This window comes from Anopheles funestus, chromosome 3RL (assembly GCF_943734845.2).
Source record: "Anopheles funestus chromosome 3RL, idAnoFuneDA-416_04, whole genome shotgun sequence".
NCBI classification, from domain to species: Eukaryota; Metazoa; Arthropoda; class Insecta; order Diptera; family Culicidae; genus Anopheles; species Anopheles funestus.
This window is the reverse complement of record NC_064599.1, coordinates 74,784,515-74,808,683: the sequence shown is the minus strand read 5'-3', so window position 1 is coordinate 74,808,683 and position 24,169 is coordinate 74,784,515. Positions and strand designations below refer to the sequence as shown.

General features: G+C 39.1%; 1 protein-coding gene across 3 annotated transcripts; it reads right to left on the bottom strand.

The window, feature by feature from the left end:
* Positions 1-204: 204 nt before the first annotated feature.
* Positions 205-23,557, bottom strand: LOC125767026 (SH3 domain-binding protein 5 homolog). 3 transcript variants are annotated; one of them, XM_049433250.1, is made up of 6 exons: positions 23,441-23,557; positions 22,304-22,774; positions 12,810-12,872; positions 8,279-8,575; positions 7,354-7,437; positions 205-3,061 (listed from the first exon to the last, which is right to left on the bottom strand). In XM_049433250.1, the coding sequence occupies exons 2-6, from the start codon at positions 22,367-22,369 to the stop codon at positions 1,973-1,975; spliced, it is 1,599 nt and encodes a 532-aa protein (XP_049289207.1). In that variant the 5' UTR covers positions 22,370-22,774; positions 23,441-23,557; the 3' UTR covers positions 205-1,972. The 3 variants fall into 3 exon arrangements, with proteins under 3 accessions (XP_049289207.1, XP_049289208.1, XP_049289209.1); XM_049433251.1 differs by lacking the exon at positions 23,441-23,557 and adding an exon at positions 23,152-23,434; XM_049433252.1 differs by lacking the exons at positions 22,304-22,774; positions 23,441-23,557 and adding an exon at positions 13,388-13,716.
* Positions 23,558-24,169: the final 612 nt, after the last annotated feature.

Genomic DNA, 24,169 nt, shown 5'->3' with positions numbered 1-24,169 from the left:
TAAAGTGATAAGCGCTCTTCATCTCTTTCCATTCGTTCATACAATCGAAAAAATAGTACAAAACAAACACTACTGTTATATCAGAGTACTTACCAATCCGTAAACCAACGGAAAGCTGATGTCTTCATCTATAGGGTCTTATACAGCTGCCATCATTATGCTCCATACGCTCAGTTCGAACGAAACAGTTGCACGTTGCACGTATTTGTTTTGTTTTGATTTTTTATTCCTTTTCTTCCATAACAGATCTTCGCTCCGTTATCTTACTTATGCAGTAGAGGGGAGAGAACTGAATAGTTTGTTAAATTTTAGAGGTTTTTAGTAATCACGCGCGCACTTTTTTCTACTGTTTAAGACGCTCTTTCGCTTTTCGTACGCTAAACTCTAACTATAATAGCTTAAAATGATCATCCATTGTTTTGCGGCTGGAGCGCACTGTAGTACCGGGGTCCACAATCTGTCTGGCTAGGTGTAGTTGCTTGTAGTTGCCTTGCTTATTTGCGGGCTATTAATCCACTTGATAACGCCTATAGATTTGCAATAAGTGCTCGAGAATAGCAAAACACGAAAGAAAGAAAAACCCGACTGATGCTTGATGGAGAGGGATGCATTGTTAGTTTACTTTGTCCGGTAGTATGTCCCATTTCAAAAAGGGTAGAATGCTATTATTACTATTATTATTATTAGTATTATTATCATTATTAAACAATGTTTAAAATTGAAACATCAACAAAATGCACAATATTAAATGCATCTTCCGATAAGTGTATTGGGATAAAAAAGGATAAAAACATTTTAATAAATTATACAACACGAGGTGATTGTGCACAACAAACTTGTCTACAGATGTACAAAAGAGACGATCAATTTCCATTACTACCATCAGTAAGCAAAACTTCAAATGCATCCCTCACACGTATCATGAACCCTAGCCAGGAGGGATTTTAAACCACGGTAAATTAAACGTGTCTTTTGTCTAGCTGCTACAGTGCTCCGAATAAACGTGTGTTATGTATAACTTCCTTAATTGATTTTGCTATTCCGTTCGCTTCACTAATCTGTACCGGCATTCTTCTAATCACAGTGTGTGTGTGTGTGTTGTATGTAATATAATGTATGCATATGTTTGTTCTTTTACACAATTTTACGTGTTTATAACAATAAACACCTCTTAAAGGATGTTTGTCTACATCCTGGCCAAAGGGAAATGAGTACAGAAAGAAACAAAAAATGATCCAACTTAATTAAATGAAATGTCTTAATTTTGTTTTGTGTTTGGAACATTTTTCTAGCAAAACGCAAGGATTATGGTAAATAAAATTTGACATTTTCCAAATGTTGGTTCATTACGAGAAATCATTTTGTTGACACCATTAAGAATATTTTCCCTGCCACACTCACTTTGACCAAGACACATCAAGCCGAACGGTGTTGTTCATTTTGTTTTGTTCTGTTGTTTTTTTTGCACCCATTTTCTTTTCTGCTGTACCTGTTTTAAAACGCGAATTTCATAACATATCTAGGTGCTATCTCGGGGAAGGAAGATCCGATCGGTACGCGGTTACGTTTCGCTTGCTTACTATGCATTTATATCCTCTATTACTTCTGTTCCGGTGAATCATTTTAAAACGTTAAAACTTTAGCATCTACCTTTCTTCTTCTACTAAATCTTTATAACTCTAACATATAAGCAGGAGACATAGCTCAAGCTCGCTTTCTAGGTAAATCGTTAGATCGGTTTATTCCTTCTTTTTCATCATATATATATGTTCTCTGTACTTAATACTATGCCGAACTTTAAATGATAAATGAAAAGAATAGAAATAAAATCTAATCGAACTGCACCCCATCATGGAGGGAAGAAAAGCGAAAGGCCACGGTATGGCCTCCCCCGGTCTTAATAAGACTAAACGCTACAACCTAATACTATTGCTAGTCCACACCAATCAACCACTCACTCAGGGCAAGGAATTTACATGGACATCTTACGCTTTAGCTTCGTGCTCAGTCCAGCCTCGCTCTGGTCGCACATACTATCGCCCGGCGAGGTGGCAGAGATTGGAGTGAGCAGACTGTTCCCGTTCTGATGACTACCATTCGTGGCCGCACTAAGATACGTTGGAAGCGCGTACATTGAAACGTTGGCCAATGGTAGGGGATCGAGCTTTTTGAACATTTTGATCGTGTGCTGTTCGTGTGCGGGTGAATCTACCGGTGAAAGGGATACACCGCGTCCAATCGACGGCTGTTGTTGTTGCGGGTGAAGATGGTGGTAATGCTGGTATTGCTGCTGCTGCTGCTGCTGGTGTTTCGGTGTACTTGGTAGACTACGGAACGTGGCGCAGTTCTCAGCGGACGCAGAACCCGCACCGGTGACACCCGATCCGCTCAAGGTGCTGCTACGCGAACACTCACGCAACATCATCAGATGGTCCAGCTTGTCGACCGTGGCATTTAGCTCGTGTTCCCACACGTCCTGCTCCTGTTGCTGACCGTCACCACCCTCGACCGGCCGTACCGCCAACGTGCGCACCTTCTGCCGCAACAGCTCCAGATGCAGATCGTCATCGTGCACAGCCGAAGACGGGTCTTCATCGTCGTGTAGCGTTATGCCGGAGTAATCGTCCTCTTCCGATGGATCCTTTTCGCTTACGGCCGAACTGGTAGCGACCGACGCACTGCCAACCGAACGGATCTCACACTTGTCCAGCTCGCTCGATATGTCCGGCATGGTGCTGCTGTACGGGAAACGATCCTTGCACGGTGCGGGCTTGGTTGTGGTGGGCAAAATGTTGGCTAGCTCTGCCCCGACACCTGGCTCCCGGGGACCGGATGGTGCGGCCTGGCTAAGATCACCACGCTGTTCGTGGATTTCTTCGCTAATCTTTTCCAAATTCCGGAGTGCCGTACTGTAGGCGCTCTTGGCCGCTTGGATTTGTTGTTCGAGCTGCTGTATGCGACCCTTCTGTGCTTCCAGCTGTTCCTGGCAGAGTTGCTTCTCGTCGAAGTAAGGGCGCGACTTTTGTATACTTCTTCGGTAGCGTTCCTCTAGTTGTTGTACCTTGAAAAATAGAGAAAGAAAGGTGTTATTAACATAAGCTTTATTATTCAATTTTTCATATGTTTTAAAACGAGCAGCAGACTATATCATCTTTATAAATAATTAATATAATAATGTCACTCTAGAATGACACCGGACGATTGAGCACATAGTCTTCTTCTTCTTCTTGGTCTCTTACGACCTTTACAGTTTACGCCGGGCATTTCTGGCTTACTAGACTTATTTTACCACGTAGCCGGATAGTAAGTCCTTGCTACGGGGGAACGTTTCGGATGGGATTTGAACCCGGTCCTGCCGTGTGGACCGGCACCGTTTAACACGTGCACCACCGAGCCACCTCAATTGAGCATAGTAAAGTCTTTTAATAAGCTATGATGGAACTATGAATATGGAGCATGGATTGCTCCAAATTTATTTGTAGTTTAATCGTCCACTGTGAGCTGTTCAGATACTCCTTGGTAAATATTACACACTCGTTGACAAAATAAATTGAATAATAGTGACAGTTTTTCTCCATTCCTATGGACACAAACAGTGGTTTTGTAGTTGGAAACGAGGCTTCCGAAAGGCCCTTTAAAATCACGTTACATAACTGTTGCTCACCAACCCTCCCCTAAGACCTACACCTCCGGACACGTCTCAACAATGGAAGAAAATTTGATTTTCACCGCTTACCGCACACGCATACACACGATAGAAACACAAGGTCTTTATTTTTCCTTTCCACCGGAACCGGCTTGTGTGGCGCTATTGTGTGATCGATGTTCCGGCTTTCCGTCCACCCAAAACGGATCCCACTCCAATGTTTGGTAACACATTTCGATAACCACCGTCACCGTTAGGGCTACCAAAACACCAAATTACACGGGCATCCACTTCCATTGTCGTGGCAGTGTGTTATAGGCAACGTCATTATTTAGCAAACTTTCCGATTTTTTGCCCCTCATTTTGAGATTCTTTCTTCACCGATGAATGCTTTCGACGGTGGAAGATGTTTACCATGGTATGAGGGAACATTTTTCCCATTTGTTTGAAGGTTTAAAATTGTTGCGACCATTGCTTCAAATTGCGACGCCAGTTTGTGGTGCTACCGTCGTCCAAGTGTACTTTCCTTGCACTTTTGCAGTTGCACAACAAACGACAGTGCCCCAGGCGGGTTCACAGGTTTGTCTCCACGCTCTTAACATCGCGTCAAAAGAAGGAAGAAAGTACAGTAAGGTTTTTCCGGCCCAATTACCAGTTTCCATCACATTACCTCCCGGAAGATGGTCTTCGCACGGTAGCGCACCGAACGGGGATGAAAATTACAGGCAAAATAGACTATTTTCCGTTAACAGTCAACAACAACAAGCCATTTTGAGAGGAACACCAGTCAGTACGAATTGTTGCTACTGGTTGGTAGAAATAGCACACAAACTTATTTGGATGGAAATGGTATCATTTTGTGCCTCTTGACTGTGTGTGTGGAAAGCAAAAGATTGTACAGTTATTTTAAAAGTTAAACGAAAGAAAACTTTACCCAAAACAATTAGAATAGCGATCGTGGTAGAAATATTAACACGACAGAAAAGCGTCCATTAATGAACGCATTATCATAAAATAAGTAAGACCTACTTACACAATCAAAAAGCATTTCTACAAGCGCATTCCATTACAGCATTTTTAAATTTAGAAAATAATTATTTCAATTTGTAACGGTCACTGAATGCATCGTAAACGCAGCGAGATGGAACGCCATCTCGTTTCCTAAGCATAATTACTTCATCCGCTCGAACCATTGTGTTCCGGGTAGGATGGGAAGGGAGAGCGAAGGGAGCCGGCTTCCGTAAACTAAGACGCATAAGTTACCATAGTTAGAATTGAATTGATTTGAATGTATAATGCCATCTATTTTAGTGCAAAAAGAGAGAAAGAAAAAAAGGCGTACGACGCATCAAACTAGCTCACATGCGGGATGATGGCATAGTAGTGGTGCTATAGTACGTAAGGTACTTCAACCGTGACACACGACCCTTCACACTATCTATCTGGTCTGTTTCTTTCCAAGCTCCCCATCGGGTTGATGTAAATCGCACCACCAATCGACTGCAAACGATTATAGTTGAAACGCTGTGTTTTTACATTTGCATTGGGGAATTTTTAATTACAAAACTTGGACTTCCCCCTTATGCGTGGCTACATGTGCTGCTTTTCATGAATTGTTGTAACATGTCATATAGGGAAAAATGGATATACCGACTTGTTCATAAAAAACGAAAGAAAAATATAGTTAATTTCGAACCTGTCACAGCAACGCAACTCAGCTGATAACGAGCAGGTTATCACGTTACTCGGCGTTACTTGGCGTCGTTCCAAAAACCCGTTTTTTGGAAACAATTTCACAATTAAAAACTTCACTCAGTTGAACCGATACCATGCAGTGCGGGAAAAAATGATACTGACTAAAAAATAGTGTACAATAAAGTCTCAAAATATTCCGTAGATTATTAACAGTTGTGCTATAAACATACTTATTCCATACTTTCAGGCGTAATACATCGAAAGACACGAACTAGTAAAATCACGTCATATACTAATACATTATAAATGTGTAAGAAAAGAAAATTTCGATGTGAAACAAATCAATCATAAATTAATGAAAAGAACGAAAGCAAAAGAAAAGACAGATTTGTTTTAAATAGTGAAAATAAAAGTCTAACAATGTACCTCTCTGTAAAAATAGAACAACACATGTTAATGACACTATTAAAGAAGAATTCAGAACAATTATATAATTTTATGATTGCCATTAAATAAATCATAAAAATGAAACAAGAAAACATAACAAAAGAAAGAACAGATTAACATTTATATAATAGACTAACAATTTGTGTGCAAAACACTATCACAACATACAATGATTCACGATTAATGAATAACATTTATAACAAATGTATAATTTTATGGATTTCATCATGTCGCAACAAAGTAAAGCAAAAATGTAAGCTCCAATCATGACTACTATTTATCCACAATTGTTTTAGGCATTCTAGTGCCATTTTCGTCATTTTCCACTCATCTTTATTCATCTCTTCCATAAATCGTTCGAAAACAAACCACCATAAAACAGCTTTTTTCTCTGAATGAGTGTACGAAACAGAAAGATTTAATAACGCATCTACCTCCACAATGATTAAAAGTCTATCGAACTACCAAAGTTCGTGCCCTTTCAATTTAGCGTTGTTAAGACGTCTCGGTACCAAAAACCCGGAAGACGCACATACCCGTCAGGTCATGGAAAGTGAACAAACGGAAAGTAGATATCGAACCCAGTACGAACAACGGTATTTTAAGTTGTGATAGTGGGGCGGGTGAGATTTTAACGAAAATCACTTTCACTCTTGCACAGCCGAAGCTTATCGGCGTTGTGGGCGCGAATCGCAAACCATGGAATCTGAACAGATGCATTACCGTCGAAAGGCGAAAGAAAGCAACCCAATGCGGTCGCGAACGCGTTTGGTACACATGGCAATGTTAGTGGTGGCATACACCCGACCATCGTTATGTGTCCCGGCGTTGCAAATACGTACGGTGTGAAGCCATGTGAAAGAAGCCGCACGGCCAGTGAATAAAAACAAACCCAAACACACGGAACGTGCGTTCGTACTCGCTAATGCGAGAAGGTTGCAATGGTATCTGCCAGCAATATATGCATCGATGGTAGATGTCTATCGCACGCATAAGGCGTATCGATCTGTTTCGATCATTTTGGCGAAGATCTACTTTTGGCCGTATGTTGCGTTGCCTTTCATACGTAAGGCATGTAACGAAACACTTGCATGATATAGACACCGGTGGAAAGCAACACCGGGCTTGCCTTGCAAGTATGTTTTTTTTTCTTTCTCGCTCCTCCCCGGACCGAAACATGAAACATCACCACCAAACAGAGCACGTTTTGTGGCTCACGTGCGGACAACCGTGTGGTGAAGCAAATCGGACGTTACGAGTAGTGCATTTGACGAAATTTGTGCACCGGCAATGGCAAAACCCGAAGATTAACGACAAGGACGGGACGCAATTGGTGCAATGTTTGTTTTGCGGTAAGGGCTTTTCGTTTAGTAAAATGCGACGACACGAGGAAGCGTGGATGGCCTAGAAATAAAAATAAATAAACCTCTACCCAACCAACACGTGATAGAGAGAAAAAATGTGCATTTAAGGCCGAGATTAATGTCAAAACATTTCCACGTGAAAAAAACGAAAACAATATTTACTTTACAGCTTATCAATAGCCATCCCTTCAATGTACTTACTTTCTTTTCTGCCTCTTCAAACACCTTTGCCTTCTTTTGATGTTCAGCACCACTTTCAGCCTTTTGTTTCTCTGCATCCATAACCTAAAAGCACAAAGCAAAATGATTTCATTAGCACTGCAGCGTACCGGGGTGCAACCGATGGCAGAACATAACCGACAAAATTGGACGCTTATATCTTTCCCACTTGTGTATCCTACTCTGTTAAGCATTACTAAACGTTCGCTAATCTATTGCGACAATTTTCGGCTCGTTTGCTATGTGAACCTAACAAGCGCGAGTAGGACGAAAATTGCGTCCAATTGCTACTGGACGTACATAATTAAAATGCTCTTTGTCTTCGGTATACTGCGGTTTCTAGTGATTGTTTAAAATTCGCCACACGTCCTAGCGAACCGCCTAACAAATATTCCGTGCAATCAAACACGACAGGCACGTCTCGTCTGCAAATCGTTTTTAACGTCAACCCCACACCGGGGGTTGATGGTCCCGTTTCAAACAAGGAAAGAAATTCCAACCATCTTAAAATGGAATCGTTTTATTGAACACTACGCGACCGTTGGTTTAATTTCGATACTTTTAACTTTTTGTTCGCAAGCACCTCAAAGTAGCGCCGATCAGCAAAACACTACCGAGAGAGGTGTGTTTATTGACAAGGTCAGATTGAACAGCAACGTGCGGCGAAGAAAAAGCTCCTGACAGGTGCGTCTTGCACATGCAGTAAAAATGAAACCGAGCCGAATAGATTGGGTCAGCTAACGTACTATAAAACCGATCATAATAACGAGACTATATTACTATTTTCCTCTCTAAGGTCAATCTGAAGTAAGATTTATAAACGAAGGTTTACAACCATCCAAAACATGTTTCGCTACAATGTCCGAATAGCCGAAAGCAATCCTCAAGATATTTCGCCCATATGTACCTTAATCGTAGCGTGGTTTAACATCTCCTGCCAGGCATTATCGAACTGCCATTCGTGCGAGTTGCTCATGAAGCGCTGTTCTGCCAACGCTACCGTCTCCTTCGCCGCCGCATGGATCTCGTTCGCTCGCTGATACTTTAGCGTGGCCGCCTGACATTCCAGCTGGGCTACCTTCGCCTTCTCGAGCGCTTCATAGTACGGGCGGGCTTTCTCAATGCAGCTGCCGAGCTTTTTCGAAGACAGCTTCAGCCGGCGGGTCGATTCGTTCATCAGTATCCGAAACGTGGAGTTGGCTTCCTGTTGGTAAGAGAACGACAAGGCAACGTATTAGCATACTGGTGAAAGTAATCATATAGAGCACAATGGCTCCATCTGTACCGGGTGTGGGGTAGAGCAGATTTAGGCAGGATAAAACGATAATTAAATTTGTGTCCTACACATGGGTAGCATAAGGCGGATACATTCAGATTTAGTAGTATCTTTGTGAGAGAAAGAGAGATTATCCATGCTAGTCGTATGTCACCCCAAAAGTTGACTGATACAGATGCAGATAATGAAATTTCATTTTTTTTAAATTGAGTTTTACAATATTTTGCTACGAATTATTCATATTAAAAACTTGCTCCTGTATCCTCAAGATCTCTTCGTAAAAAAAGCTGAACAAGCCCTTTTAGACAGGTTTAACTCATTTCCCCAATCATCAACACGGAATGTGCCCTTCGGCACCTTGGAACCTTTGCAATTCTATGATTTGCACAAAAGAAATGCACCATTGTGCCCTTCATTTTTACGCGGTCTTCTTTTGCAACAAATGCAAACCATTCCGTTGGTAGCTATTTCCGGTCTTTATGTTTTTCCCGCCGTAGTTAAGGCACCATGACGCGAGACATGGCTCACTGAATGAGTGACGGTAGTACAAGTAAAACATAATGCTTCAATTAACTATGGTTATTTGTAGGGAGGAACTTAACTACAGTTACGCAGTGTTGGGGGCAGGAACTTTAATACAGTTACGCAGAAAAAAATACATCTTACAGTCACACTTGCCATGTCAGATTTATCTTTCACGGATGTAAATAAACCGATGTGTGTATTTTATCTATGGTGTAGCTTGAAATATAATTGGAATACCGTGTAGGAAATTGTCTTAGGATGCCACTCTTGGGAGCGAGTCGGTGGCTTAGTGATGCTGATGTCCATATTCACACAACGACACTGGTACAAAATCCCACTTTGATCGTTTCTATTTAAGCATAGAAAATAAAGTAAAAAATATGCAACTTCAATATCTTTTGGGGCGCCTAAATGCTGGCAAAGTTATGACAAACTACTCTTTATTCAAGTCTTCTATTGAAAGACTGTCTCTAGTAAAGGACCTTGGACGAACAAAAATGCCTCCATGATGTCAATTTGCCAAAGTTAAATATAGGGAATTGCACAAACGGGATTTCCGTTGGGGATTCCCAATGAAAAGGAAATCACAGTCATACATTGTATTAATTGTAAGTTGTTTAACTTGTGTATGTGGTAGTGGCACCGGTTTCACATAACAGGCGCCGAAGCAAATCCCATCCGAATTGTTCTCCCGCAGCAAGAACTACCAAGAACTCAGAAATTCTACACAAGACTCCTAGTATATATCGTTACATCAAGAAGAAGCATTATTCCAGGCACCTTGAACGTTATTTGGTTTTGTTTAAACATTATACTCGATTTTACAGAAAACCTTGAGCCTTGGTAAAGTTTGTAATTTATTCTCGTAACTCCATAGACTTTGGGTAACTTAAGATTTGTCATGATTAAACAAAAAGATCTAAAATATTCCAAGGTGACACCACAATGCTATTTCATAAAAATAAATAAACAGCATTGCAACACGCAACAATAATCGATTGTCACTCCCTTTTTCATTGACCGCCGACTTCGCCTGTTTGGTATGTGTGGGTATGCAAAAGCAAGAAAGGACAAACGGATATATCGATCGATTTCCATTATCCGTCCAAAGGTGGATATGGATATATAAATATCATACGTAACTCTGTCCCCCAAGACGTCTATTGCTTGGTTATAAAAAGGGGGCTTGTTAGTGTGTCCTTCCTGACGCATTATTGAATCATTCTTCCGATATCTTGCGTAACTTGAGGATGGCATAAAAAAGGGACAACTTTGTACTGATAGAAGATAGAATAAATCGAATAAACTATACCCAGATTGATGCAATTATGTAGACGGATGTCACCAACATCCAACATCCAATGCATTAAGGAAATTTAATCAACTCTAGTGTACTCAATTTCCCAAGAGTTAGGTTTTTGTGAAACTGGAGCACCTAAAAAGGTATAAAATATTCATACCAAACTAAGGGAAGTACCATCACAAAACAAAAAAATGGATGAGCGAACAAAACCACATATGGCTGGATGGTCAACAATTCACCTGGAAATTGCACCTTCTGGAGCTTAACCACAGTCCACTTGACATGGAACAAGGAGGATGATTTCGCTCCATTCCAGACCATTCAGGCTGAAGTTTCGGGAACAGCAAAATCCACGACCACGAGTTGAGAGTTGCATATGCTAATCGTGGTTGCGGAACAAATGCGCATAAATGCATATGACATGCGGTTTTTGTTGCCATTTTTTTACTCTCATTCACAAGTGCTTATTCGTGGGAAGAAAGAGTGTATCAGCTCACCTGCAAAAGCACACACCAGAAAAGGAGGACGGTCGTTTGTAAGGAAGGTGGTTCGACAGTGGATAAGAATCGAGAATAGTATCGTTAAATGTGCCATTGCTATTGACGATGCAAAAACCACATTTTCCACATGATGCAGCAAACACCCGGGGAATACCGGTGTACGATCGTGTCCGTGGCGTCTCAAAGGGAGGTCTCAGGGAGGGAGACCAGTTGGGACCAGTTCCAGCAGCTTCCCACGGTACTAAGTGCACACGTAACTGACATTTAATCTCGAAAGCGAAGAAGAAGAAAAAACAGCAAAACGTGTGCAACGATCGTTTAGTTATGCGTCATTTTGCATTTACGTTTGTATTTTTTTTCTCACACGAAGACGGATGCACAAAGTGCATTTCGTTTTGTTTTAGAAGTATTTATTTATTGATTATTATTATATTTTTTTTAGATAAATTATTTATGAAATGTATACAATTGAATTAGAGCGTTAGGGGTCAATTACATACAAATCGAAAAATAAGTCAAACGGCATTAGTTTGACGTTGTAACGGTATGTAACGCTTGTTATTTATGGTTGTGCTTATGTATTTTTACATAACTCGCAAACAATGCGAAAAACGACCAGAATTTAGGCTTGTTTTGTTCCATAGTTATATAAATTTTATATAATTTAGTATTAAATATATTTTAGTATTAAAAAAATAGAAAACAATAATATTATAGTTAAATCTGAACCGTTACATGCGTTATATTTCGCATTTGATTATTAACAATGAATTTGCTAATTATTTTAAATTTTATGCTTCAAGCGACATTACTATATGAACACGCACTGTAAACTGATATGTGTTTATATTACCTTATTTCAACATCAAGCAAACAGAGATACTGAAACACGATCTTTTCCAGTCGCCATATTTAATGGTAACAATGTAAGTACAGAACCGATACAGTGGATAAGTATAATGACAAAGGCATTGGTAATGCATCTTTACAGTTGACGTGAGAATGTGTGGCGGTAAACAAAAGGGCTGATCAGATGAGACCTTTTTACTCACTTATTAGCATTCGATTAGCACCGTTTTACACTCATCACACGTGTGCTGTTGTGTGTCTGTGTGTTTTGTACGACTGCAAGACGTCTCAAGGCCTATCGTGTACACAAACGTAATTTAATTACTACGTAATGGGACAGGAATTATAAAAAAAACTGTGACTTCAAAGACATAAAAATATAATGATAATTTTAAAACTAAATTTTCTAAACTAAATTATCTTTACAAAATAGAAAGCATTTATATCATCTTTTAAAAAGTCTTATAATACTAAATCTAGTACAAAAAAAAAAGATTTGTAATCTTTTATCTCGTGTAACATTCGTAATTGTAAATAACGACCTTAAGAAAGGAAAGGAAGTGAAATGGAAAATAGTATCCTTTCATTGCACTTACGCAAAAGCAAGGAAGATAAAAATAGTAAAGTACGTCATACAGCCGGACACCCAACACAACGGTAGTTCGGTTTGCCGTCTGTCCTTGACTCCTGAATTAATGGCGTCGGCAGCCAAGGACCTGACCCGGTACGAACTTACTGGAACTTTAGACACACGCCCAAATAGCGGTGCTAGTGCTGTTCCTAATGGTCATGCGGAGGACCATTAAATCAACATTTGACGCTTCACTTTGTGCCACACAACTTCACGCCAACAAACGATTGAAGTTGACCAGACCAGAAACGCATAATGTTCCAGCAGTGTATTTGTTTTATTTCAACTCAAATTACATTTAATTATCGAATAAAATTGTGTTATCGTAAAGATGAATCTCCTTCTTTTACTTACCTCTAATTCAATCTCGAGCTTGTTAATATCATCCGTTGCCGTGTTGAGATTCTCGAGCTCGATCTGTGGAGAAAAAAAGCATACGAAACGAAGCATTAGCGTAAAGTTTGCACAAAACTTGGTCAACTGTTTTTTTGTTGCTTATTTTAAGTACTTTTAATTGGCTTCAATTTGACAAATCACAAACTGAAAATAGCAAAAGGGTGTTTTGTTCCCCACATTTGGCTTCATGCCATTACTGATTGGATTATAGCGTCGGCGAGACCTACATTTTGACCAACAAAAAAACCTCCCACAGATTGTGTACCCCGGTGTGCACTATTTTCACTTTTTCACGATCGATCGTGAAGATACTTGAGATGAATCAATTTAATTAGCACGATATTTCCGAAAGTCCCGTCCTTCACTACGCAATCACATCGTACGATGGCGGTGATTGACAACACAAGGACTTTTGCTGTTATGCTGCGTGATCGGTATATTAACACAATTTTTTTACATATAATAAGTTGGAGACACATTACACTAGAAAATACATTTATTTAACCACGTATCTCTATTTTTTCTTATTAACCTACCACTAAAATCGGATCACCAATCATTGCCGACATTGCACTGTTGAGCGTTATGCGTTACTGCTCACTTCAAGTAAAGAAACGAAACTGTTTCGTTCGAGATAAAGATATTTTGAATTATCGGAAAAAAATTGCAAAACCACACGTGAACGTATTTAAGTGGCTGCAAGTGGAAATTTTACAACAAGCGTACAGAGTGTGTTTTGTATTTGTTTTGGATTTTTTATTTATTTCCTTTTCTTTTTTGTTGCATAAACTGATAAGCGTCACACGATATGGTTTCCATTCGCACACCTTCAAGCTGGATGACTAATGTCAAACAATTACCACATAAAAAAGGTACTAGTATCAGTTGATAAGGTAAGCAATGTGTTGGTAAGTGTGATATGTAAAAAGATTGTAAATACAAAGTTCAAATCTTTACTTTGCACTATGGTCCAATTGATGGTAATGGTTGTAAATGCGTTACATGTAGTTTATATTTTTTAATAACAAAATTTCAATAAGCAAACAAGAAACTATCAGAAAATATATTTATTCTAAACTTTAACTGTAAATATTAGTGTTTAGTGTGTAATGGGTTGACTTTTTATTTTATAAAGCTAGATGTTAATTTTCTTAACATCTGTTCTTTTTTTAATTTGATTAAATTATATCATTCCCTATTCAAGCTTTTATTTGTTGTCATCATCGGTTTTGCATTTCATATGTCAATTCTCCTTCGGAAGTGTCACTTCCGAGCTGCACGGATAACGAGACAGCCGGATAAGAGGTACACGGATAATCAGCGCTCTAATTGCATGCCAGGGAATACCATTAGTTAAAAATATTATTCAAAAATATATTTGCATTCTTTTTAGTGTCTTTAAAATAATTAAATAATTGAATTAATCAAAAAAATATATTGCTGCGTTTCGATTTTTCATTAGTGAACTGAGCAATGGAGCAAGTGCATCAAATAAAATAAATAACAATCAAGAAATATTGTTTTTTAAATAATATAATATTCATTTCAGCTTAGTCATAATTTTCCTATTTTTTACCTTTTTTTTATTTTCTAAAAATAAAGCAGCCATTTATTTATGTTACACACTGTATTATGTAAGACTAACCAATAAATTGTAGTTAAAAATTCATCACGAAGGCACAATTAAACGAAATTGATCTTTCATTGGTCCGTAGTTATTACTTACATAATTATCTATTAATTATATTATTTAAAATAAGTTTAACTTTTTGATAAACATTTAAACCCTCATAGAAGTAAGCTTCGGAAATTGATGTCAAAATAAAGATTAAATATTGTTTCGCTCAAAATAAAAGTGTCTTTCTAAGCACAATTTAACAAATATTTTATGTTTCAATTCCCGTTTTTGGGTGTTTTCATTCAGCAAACAAGTAACTCTCATAAATAGTCATTTCATTTGTGAATGGCCCGGATAGGATAGACACCGAAATTTTCCAATTGTATCCATTAATGCAAAACCCGCAGCATGAGAACACAGACGGGCCGGATCACATCCGTTCCAACACATGTATCCCCTCCCTTCCACGCCCCCCCAAAAACGCCCATTCACATTTGATTAGATGCTTTTACGCAGATACAGGCAACAGGTAATGGTAATGGCCATTCCGAGCGTGGACGGCAACTACGGCGTTGAAGGTGTTTTGCTGCGCAGCACCAAAAACACACATTGTGATGAACAAGTCGGTGGTCGGAGCTGTCGGGCGCGGGCGCGCTCGCGTCATTTATTATTAGCAGCCGCGGCGTCATTTGCTGCCAACGCGTTCCCATGGCATTGTCTGACGCGAGGCTCATCTTCAGCGTTCGGCGCATCCAATATTGTATGAAGAAACCCCAAAAAAAAATCGGCAAAGAGCGGCAAAAAAGCTTCCAGTGGCCTTTAGGTATTTTTTTTTTTGTTCGGGGAGGGAGAAATTTCAACAGCAAAACATGTGCAAGTTTATGCTTGAAAGCAGCGATGGCAAAGGAGAGTGGCCTAACCCGGTGTCGTGCGTTCGAGATACATTCCTGCTGGTAGATTGATCATTGTTGTGAAGAGATGACCGTCACTACACAAAGCCCAAAACAACATGCTTCACTGAAAACCGGTTCTCGCTTGGATGGGGCCAGAACACCAGCTTACGAAGCTTCTTCTTTCGCCCCCTCCATTAGCCCGAAGGGTGAGACTTCCCTCGAAAGGCGTGAGAGACATGTAAGGGAATCTTGCACGTTCCTTTCTTTTATTTTAAAATGAAGAAAAAAAGAAAACGCCATAGGTGGTGTGTGTTTCCACTAGAAATACTAGCCAGCACCGGTGGAGGGACAGTGTTTTTATGGCCACGTTGTTTTTATTGCTGCTTCTTCTTGTTCTTCGGTTTAACCCTTTGCAAACCCCAAAAGCTCCAGATGATCATGACCGAACCGGTTGGTTGGTCTTTTGCTCGGAACCGTTTTCTTCAATGCCGCTTCGCCGTCGGTACGTGGAGATGGATGACAAGAACACTGCAAGTTTGCCCTTTTTGCTGATGGGTTTTACCAGGTGTACCATTTGCTTGTAACGGGACCATCGCCAGCATCATCATCATCATCATTACTATTTACCATTTGTGTACAAATTAAGAAAAAAGACACCAGACAACGATAACATCTCTCTGATCGTACGTACGTAAGATAACAAACTTCGTCTGGAAAATATAAAAAAACCCCAACAAATTGAAAAATGTATCACGAAAAAGAAATATTTTGCAACACAATGCTTGCAAACCTTGGCGAAACCACTATTGGGGTTTTTTTACATTTTTTCACGCCTCACAGAGTGAAGCGAATTTTTGGTATCCATTTTGTAGTATGGCTAGATCATGTTGAAGTAAACAATGAGTCATCACCGCATGACAACGTAACCGATCATTGTTTAACTCTGAAAAAACAAAGCAAACCATTTTAAGACGGAAATTTATTTTTTTAATTGATTTAATTCAATTTTAATGTGCCCACACACACACACTCCCACACGCACACAGTGGCGGATTAATGATTGTAAAATGAAGCAACCCATGTGACAATGAGACAGCATCTCACTATGGCGAGCGCAGTGACAGCAGAAGGTTTCCATACTGAGACGTTACCAGGGGCTACCACTTCCATAGTGAACGAGCGTTTCGTTTCTCATCACAATAGTGAGGCGCTGCTGTTTGTATGGTGAGCAAACGGCTAACCGCCGAATGTTCTCATGAGACGATTTCATGCCTCTCGCTCATTTGATGAGCTGCCTTACCACACAGTACTGAGATCGGATTTCGCATCGGCATCAATCGGCATCCGACTTTGCTCACACTTGTGCTGTATGGTGAGATCGGATTTTGCATCGGCACCCGACTTTGCTCACACTTGTGCTGTATGGTGAGATCGCCTTGTGTGTTCACTTTTTCGGTGTGTGCGAACAACTCGCGCTAGTGAGGGAATGAGCTAACGTTTTTCAACATTTTAATTGCATCTAGATTGAGGAAGCCAATCGTTGCGATTATTATAGGAAATCTAAGATAAAATATCAAACCAAATATGCCTAAGGCCATTAGTAACGGAGTTTAATAGCCTACAGGACAACAAAATTAATATTAATGGAAAACGTGTACCAATCTCTGTGAGAGTATTAATTGCCGATTAACCAACACGTGATTTTATTAAACGTAAGTATTCAAAATTGTACAAGTGTAGAGTGCGGACATTTTTCTTTTTTTCAGAGATTTTCTACTACAGCGGTGTTCTCGGATGAAAAGGATACGGAACTTCCTTAAAAAATAACCAAGAAAAGTTATATTTGAAGACAGGAGATGTACGAACCGATGCAGATTTCCGGAGTGAACCATGTAGCGCAAAATGCCATTAGAAAGACGAAACACCTTTAACAGATTTAAAAAATATATGATATTGTAAAGGATATGAGTAAGAACGACAATGAGGACAGTAGGGGCCGAAGGTGATCTTTCTCCCTTAAAAAAATTAGTCAATATGATGAACGGGATGCAATTTTAGAAGAGCTCATAAGTATACATTTGCCCACGAAAATGCACAGAAAATTTAGGTCTCTTAATTCTTTACACTTTTGGAAAGCGTCCGAATTTGTTGGTTTTTTTACTTTATGGAGGAATGGTAGTTTTACAAGATAGAATAGTTAGAGGTATTTTAAATTATTGTATGACGCTGTAGCTTTATTATCATCTTCAGCTTTTAAGCATAACTTTTTATCGTCTTCATCGCCTTCAGTTTTTATCGTCAGCTATTATTGTCAGCTACTATCAGCTATTATCGCCTTTAGCGTTTAAGGGAGTACGCACGAACATTATTAACATTCATTTCAACGAACCCACAAACCCGGGTACGGTTTGCTCAATTAAATATAAATATTTTTTAATCTAATGAAGCTATCGGCTTGAAACTTTAGGAATTTCTGAAAAAACATGTTTTCTATTATATAGGCAAAAACCAGATTTTTTCAAAAAAATTTAAATGTACTTTTAATTCGATATTCGATTTGTACCCACTAATTCTAATAAAATGTTTGGTACAGAAGTTTTGTTTTAATAAAATAAAGGTATATAATTTAATACCTTTTTATTGAAAATTGGAAGTCAACACCACAGCTAAAAACGAATATATTCATACATTTCAACGCAGAAAAGGCCAAATAGTCGTACAAAATACATGATATATCCAGGTAGGTGGTAATAAAAATTAGGGTGTATTTTTGGTCATTGAAACAAAGGTTAAGGAAATTTGTCGAGGATTATAGTGTAGTTTATAGCGGCAATCATCTAGTCACTAACGTTTTAATTCATGTATAGGAAGATTTACGCAGGTTTGGCCCATTAACGGGTATCCTTTGATAAGAGGCGTTCAAGCTTTGCAACTCCCTGTAGATCAGATATAGGTTTAAATTTTGTAGGATATGAAAAGGACATTTCCACTTCACTTAGAACTGTAGTTATACATAACCTGAAGTATAAAATGATTGCAATTAAGACAGTGCTAATCCAAATTGTATTTTACTCCTTTGGTACATACTTTAACAGATTATGTTAAAACAGAACGATATGTTAAAACAGAAAAGAAAGATGATAAAAGGTTAAATAATTTATATATAGATTGTAAGCAACCGAGTAGACCCGGTATAAGGTAGGCAATCCGGTAATCCAGATGCAGAATTAAATACTCTTTCTCAATGTTAAATTTTAGTTTTAACCTAGTTTATATGATTTATTTACAGTATTGTATGGTGCTTATAAACCGCTATTCTGATTTAATACATTAATTACAACTAACTAGAACTTATTACATTACAATAACAACAACAAAAACAATAATGGAAATAAAGAAACTGATCAACCTTAACTCTACTTGAGTGTTGAATGAAAACTTGGCAAAAGCCATGAATAGAAAACAGAACACACGAGGCAGGTGAATTTATTTCTTACCCTAGAGTTGTTTGCAAATTGTAGAAATGTGATGATTCGTTATTCTTTTTTTCTTACCACCAATTCTTTTAGCTACATTTATAAACCTATAGGGAAGCACTTTTAGCTTTTTTTTAAATTAAGGCGATCTTTTCCATAGCGCAATTTTAATTTAAAACAATCCTCCAAGTCTTTTTCCGTGGCCTGAGTGAAAGAATTAATGCCTACGGATCGGAAAAATCCTAAAAGGTTTGTAAATGCAGCTAAAGGAATCATTGGGTTAGAGGACGGACCGTCTTTCCAGCTACAGCATACAAAAAACTCTGGGCAGAAGATCAAGTCACTTGTATCGTTCATTCTGTTTTTCGTATTAAAATCTATATCTATAGTTAATTTTTGGTCTAACTCCTTAAAATCTTCTTTAATGCCTGATATTTTGAATCTTTCTGGTGGATTCTTTTGAACCGCTGTACGTACACAAACGACACTGGATTTTTTTAAAAATAGTTTCCTTTCCTCTCTCTTGGTTGCCCTTGAGCGCCAAAATTTTCCACCCTTTGCTCACGTAATTCCTCTATCATTGTGTTCTGATTAATCAGAATTTGCCGTAACAGTGTCATCACATCCTCTGATTCGCATTTCATTTTACCATCTCGGCATGGGATGATTCCGCAACCTCTTAGACTCGTTGGCGCTTAGCGATCCGTTGACTTGAATTCATTTTTACTAAAATTAAAAAAAGGAAATTAATAAAATTGCAGCAAATAACACCTACGCACGCAAGCACACGCACGAAACACCCACAAACCCATTACTTTTCCACGTCCTGCACCGCAAGGTGATTCCGTGGAAGGATCTGTTATACTGGATAGAAATCCCATTTCTCCCATAGCGGGTATCTTTCGAAGATTTAAAACTCCTTGTACACACATATATATACATACACACACATATACACATACATACACACACATACATTCTCATAGATACATAAACGCACTTAAACAAAATAATAATTTTAAATAACCCAGGAAAATACCCACATTCTTCTTGTAATCATCATCATCAACAAAAAATTTAATTCAAAAAATGTTCCGCCATTGCGAATTAAGTCATTTGCGTCGTTACTGCTTTTATTCCGCTCAATACTGCATACGAATAACGCGCCCGAGTAGTCGTATACAAACGCTGAATTGTTCTCCAACACACGGTCACGGGTTCGAATAGCGAAAAAGGTAAGTAACATTTCCTAAGAAAAATAAAATATATGTGTTCTTCTCTCTGCTTACAGCTACCACCCCCCACACCACCTGCAATTACGAAGGATTGTACAGCGCTGCCGAAGAAAGACGAAGCACACAGCCGAAGAAAACACGATGATGGCATACAAAGATGGCGAATAATAAAATAGCATAGAAAAATTGCCGGAGAAATCAAGATAAAGAAAATACCAAGAAGAAGTACCAATTTTTTCCGTTACATTTTTATTTAAAATTCTCCTACTCACCTTGTTTTTTTCACTTGCCTCCTTTCTCACATTTTCACGATCTCACTCCACTCACTCATCAATCGGTAGCTCGCCTCACTGTCGTGAGTCGTCTTTTTATTCCATCCGATGCAAAATGCGATCCTGTCAATTTTGCCAGCTTTTTTGACAGAATTTTATGCTGTCAATTGTCACATGGGAAAAACCCAATATTGACATTAAGCAACTGTCACATGTACCGCGAATGTGGGTGAATGTAAACTTCATTACTTTGTCGACATTTGTTGTCTGACGGTGTTGGTTGGGAAGCTTTGAAAATTGAAGATTAATAAGAAGATGAGTAAATAGCAATACGTCAACATGTCAGAAATGTAATATAGTGGAGCGCCGATTATCCGGGCATGTTGGGACTCAATGGTGGCCAACAACAACATCGAACAACACGGATAAAAGGTTTACAAGGTTTAGTTGACAGGTATACGTTTATATAATACATTTTAAAATTTGCTCTTATTTTTCGTCCGTTTTAGTTGTCCTTTCTGGCCATGAATTCTAACAACTCATCAGCATACGATTTTGCAGAGTTGAAATCTATAGAGGTTTTCAGTCACTCATCTTCTGATTCTGAAGTAGATTCATCGTCCGTATTGCATCTTGTTTCTATAATAATACCTGTGTCGCTTTGGAATTCGTATCCAGGATAATTAGAATCTATTAGTATCCACAGGGGCAGCTCGGTAGTGTATGTGATAAACGGCGCCGGTCCACACGGCAGGACCGGGTTCAAATCTCATCCGGACCGTTCCTCCGTAGCAAGGACAGACCATCCGGTTACATGGTAAAAATACGTCTAGTAAGCCAGAAATGGCGTGACCTGTAAGGTCGTTAAAGCCTTCCTCCCCTACATGTTCCAAACGAGATAGTTTTTGAAGCTCCTTCCGATCCTTAGTTTATACAATCGTTCAATTTCCGCAGTTTCAATACCGAAGTAGAGTTACATCCGGAACCTTCTCTCAAGTCTGAGCCAATGAAAATATAGTATCAACAATAGTCTTTTTTTCAGATATCTATTACTCTTCTACACAGTGTACACATGTGTGTACATCCTGTTCCTTGGAAAGTACGCACGAGTATAAACGCATCTCAGATCTCATGCATTAAAAAAAACATGGCCGAAGATGATATGAAGCTGTCATTTCAGAAGCTGCACGGATAATGAAACAACCGGATAAAAGGTACCCGGATAATCGGCGCTCCACTTTAATAGCGCAAACAAATTACGCAGATAATAATGTGATTGTTCTCTTAAACAAATTTAAACAGTAAATTTAGCTGCCTTATGATTATTTTTTCTAATACTATTAAAACGTTATTTTTACTTCATTTGTTTGAAGTAGAAATTTTGGAAATTTTTATTACATTTCCATTGCACATTTGAAATCCTCACTTTTTTTTACTTTCTTTTGATTAAAAATAATCTTCTCAACCGGATCAGCGAGTGCAAAAAAACCCAGTCGGGATAACACCCTGCGTGTACGTCAAACAGCGCCGATAGTCGCTCACCTGTTTGATTGATGCGTCTGGCTCAAAGACATTAATTTTATCAGGCAGCCGATTATCTTATCGCACAACAAACGTCTTGTTGCTAGTCGTGCTGCTCTGTGGTGGGGGCGGGTAGAAAGTTAAAATCCCAACCATCATCAACCCCCACTCAGAACAACAACAAACGTCTACTTGGGTGATATTTTCACTTAACAATTAAGAATTTCAAGTGCTGGTAAAGTCCTTACATTCCCTGTTGAGTGACATAATTTAACCACTTCTTGTAACTGCTCAAGATGAGTGTAATAGGGTAAAATTTCCCTCCCGCAAACAGTACTTTGGGGTAGGTTTGTTTTGTTTTTTTTGACGTTTAAAGACGTCACAGGAGTGGGAAGAATGATCAGCAGAGCACGTGCAAACATTGTGGTTGTTCTTACCTGGATCCTTGGATCGAGTTCAGTGTTATCTTCCGTCTCTTCCATCTCCTTGTTGGACGTAGCCATGGTGATGATGATATTCCGTGTTCACTTTGATACTTTAATTTGTTTAACAATTTTAGTAATTTGCTAGCTGCGACCGCAACAATGCGATGCTGTGTGCGTAATTTTTCTTTTTCGCACACATACACAACAAACACAAACAGCGGTGTAATTTTCACAACGCTTGCTTTTCTGATGCTGCGAAGGGATGAACAGCAAACAGACAAGGGCACCGCACAACGAGAACAGCGAACGACGAGTGGAGGACACCTTAATTATTTCCTTTTTTTTGCTGAGGTGACCTCTTCTCGCGGTGACGAACGTTGGGCACGTGTAAACACTTTTCTTCTTCTTACGGTTGTGCTGTTTTGCTATTATAAGCCGATCTTCTCAGCAGGGATGCTAGTGCGGACACACGGGCACACTTTCCTGTGAAACAGAATGATACACGATCAAAACGGATTCACTACTCTATCCGTGTGGGATGTGGGACTTAAAAATAGCACCAGAAATTATTGAACACAGAAAAATTGGCTTTTATTTTCATTCTTCACAACACCATTTTCTTGCTTCTTGCCCGCTTGCTCTCTTTTCCTTTCCCTCCGTACACAACACAACACGGGACTAAACGAAGACCTAAAACTAACACATTCCTACGGCAGGCGGAACGTTTGCTCTCGCGACGGTCGCGTAGGTTGGGAAAGGAAGCGATGGGCTATTTTTTTCACGTTTTACCGTATACGCACAAAGAAAAGGTGCGTCATACGACCGCATTCACTAGCGGGTTTCACGACGAACCCACCTACCCAGATAGCGAGACAAATCATCAATCGTTATCAGACAGTCACCAGAAATGAAGCAAAGGAAGGAAAAAAGAAACACAACACAATATTTTTCCTCTGAACAACAAGGAAGTGCACAGACGGCAATAGCAATGTTATTACGCACAAATGCACACAAGCACGGCTACACCCATGGAACAACAAACAAACATCAAATGATGGGCTTTCGGGGCTGTTGTTTGCAACGCTTTATTAGCGCAATAATTCAATATAAAACTTAAACAATAACACTAATACTAGACGCGAAACATACACTTCGATTACTGCATCTTTAGCATAATCGAACCCCGATGAGAAGACGACACCACGCACGTCCGAACAGTTGTGACATAATGAGCGCTGTTGAAAGACCTTTTCAGCGAGTCGATTCGCGGAACGTCTTGCTGAATGTCATAAACATATGGTAGGCAGTGGTCTCATCGCCATCGACCTATTTGACAGCTTTACAGCAGCGGTTCAGAAGTGCACTTTATTTAGATCAAAACGCTCTAAATTTATGTTCGGAACAAGTGTGTTTTGAAAATTATTGAAATTTCACCATAAAATCGCAATTTTTTGGGCTAAAGTCTGAAATAAGGACCACCCCCACTCACGGTCACTCATCTGCGTGTCAATTTTTCGTACAGGGTGGTTCGGAGACTATGCAATGTGACCTGAATTTGATTTTTTTACAATTGCGATTAAATTGTAAGGAGGTTTTCGCGTAGTGAAAAGTGATTTATTCATCGAGGAACCAAGTTCCATACCCTGTTTTTGAAATCGTAAAATTTTCCTCGTTTTTGACCCAACTTTGCTCCATACCTCTGCCGGTATCCAACGGATCGGTAATCGTTGGTACATTTTCTTCTTGGACGGCCATGCCCTCAGATGTATGTGCCAGAAGTTATTCGAGGAACCAAGTTCCTTACACTGTTTGAGAAAATGTAAAATGTTCCTCATTTTTCTGCAATTCAGCAAAATTTTTAAATGTGATATATTTTAA

What these genes read in the sequence shown, in the direction of transcription:
- LOC125767026 (XM_049433250.1), bottom strand. Translation starts at nt 22,369, where the DNA reads ATGGCTACGTCCAACAAGGAGATGGAAGAGACGGAAGATAACACTGAA. An exon ending in TAAACCACGCTACGATTAAG is followed by an intron (nt 7,438 to 8,278) that starts GTACATATGGGC and finishes TTGTGCTTTTAG; the next exon opens with GTTATGGATGCAGAGAAACA. An exon ending in TTGAAGAGGCAGAAAAGAAA is followed by an intron (nt 3,062 to 7,353) that starts GTAAGTACATTG and finishes CTATTTTTCAAG; the next exon opens with GTACAACAACTAGAGGAACG.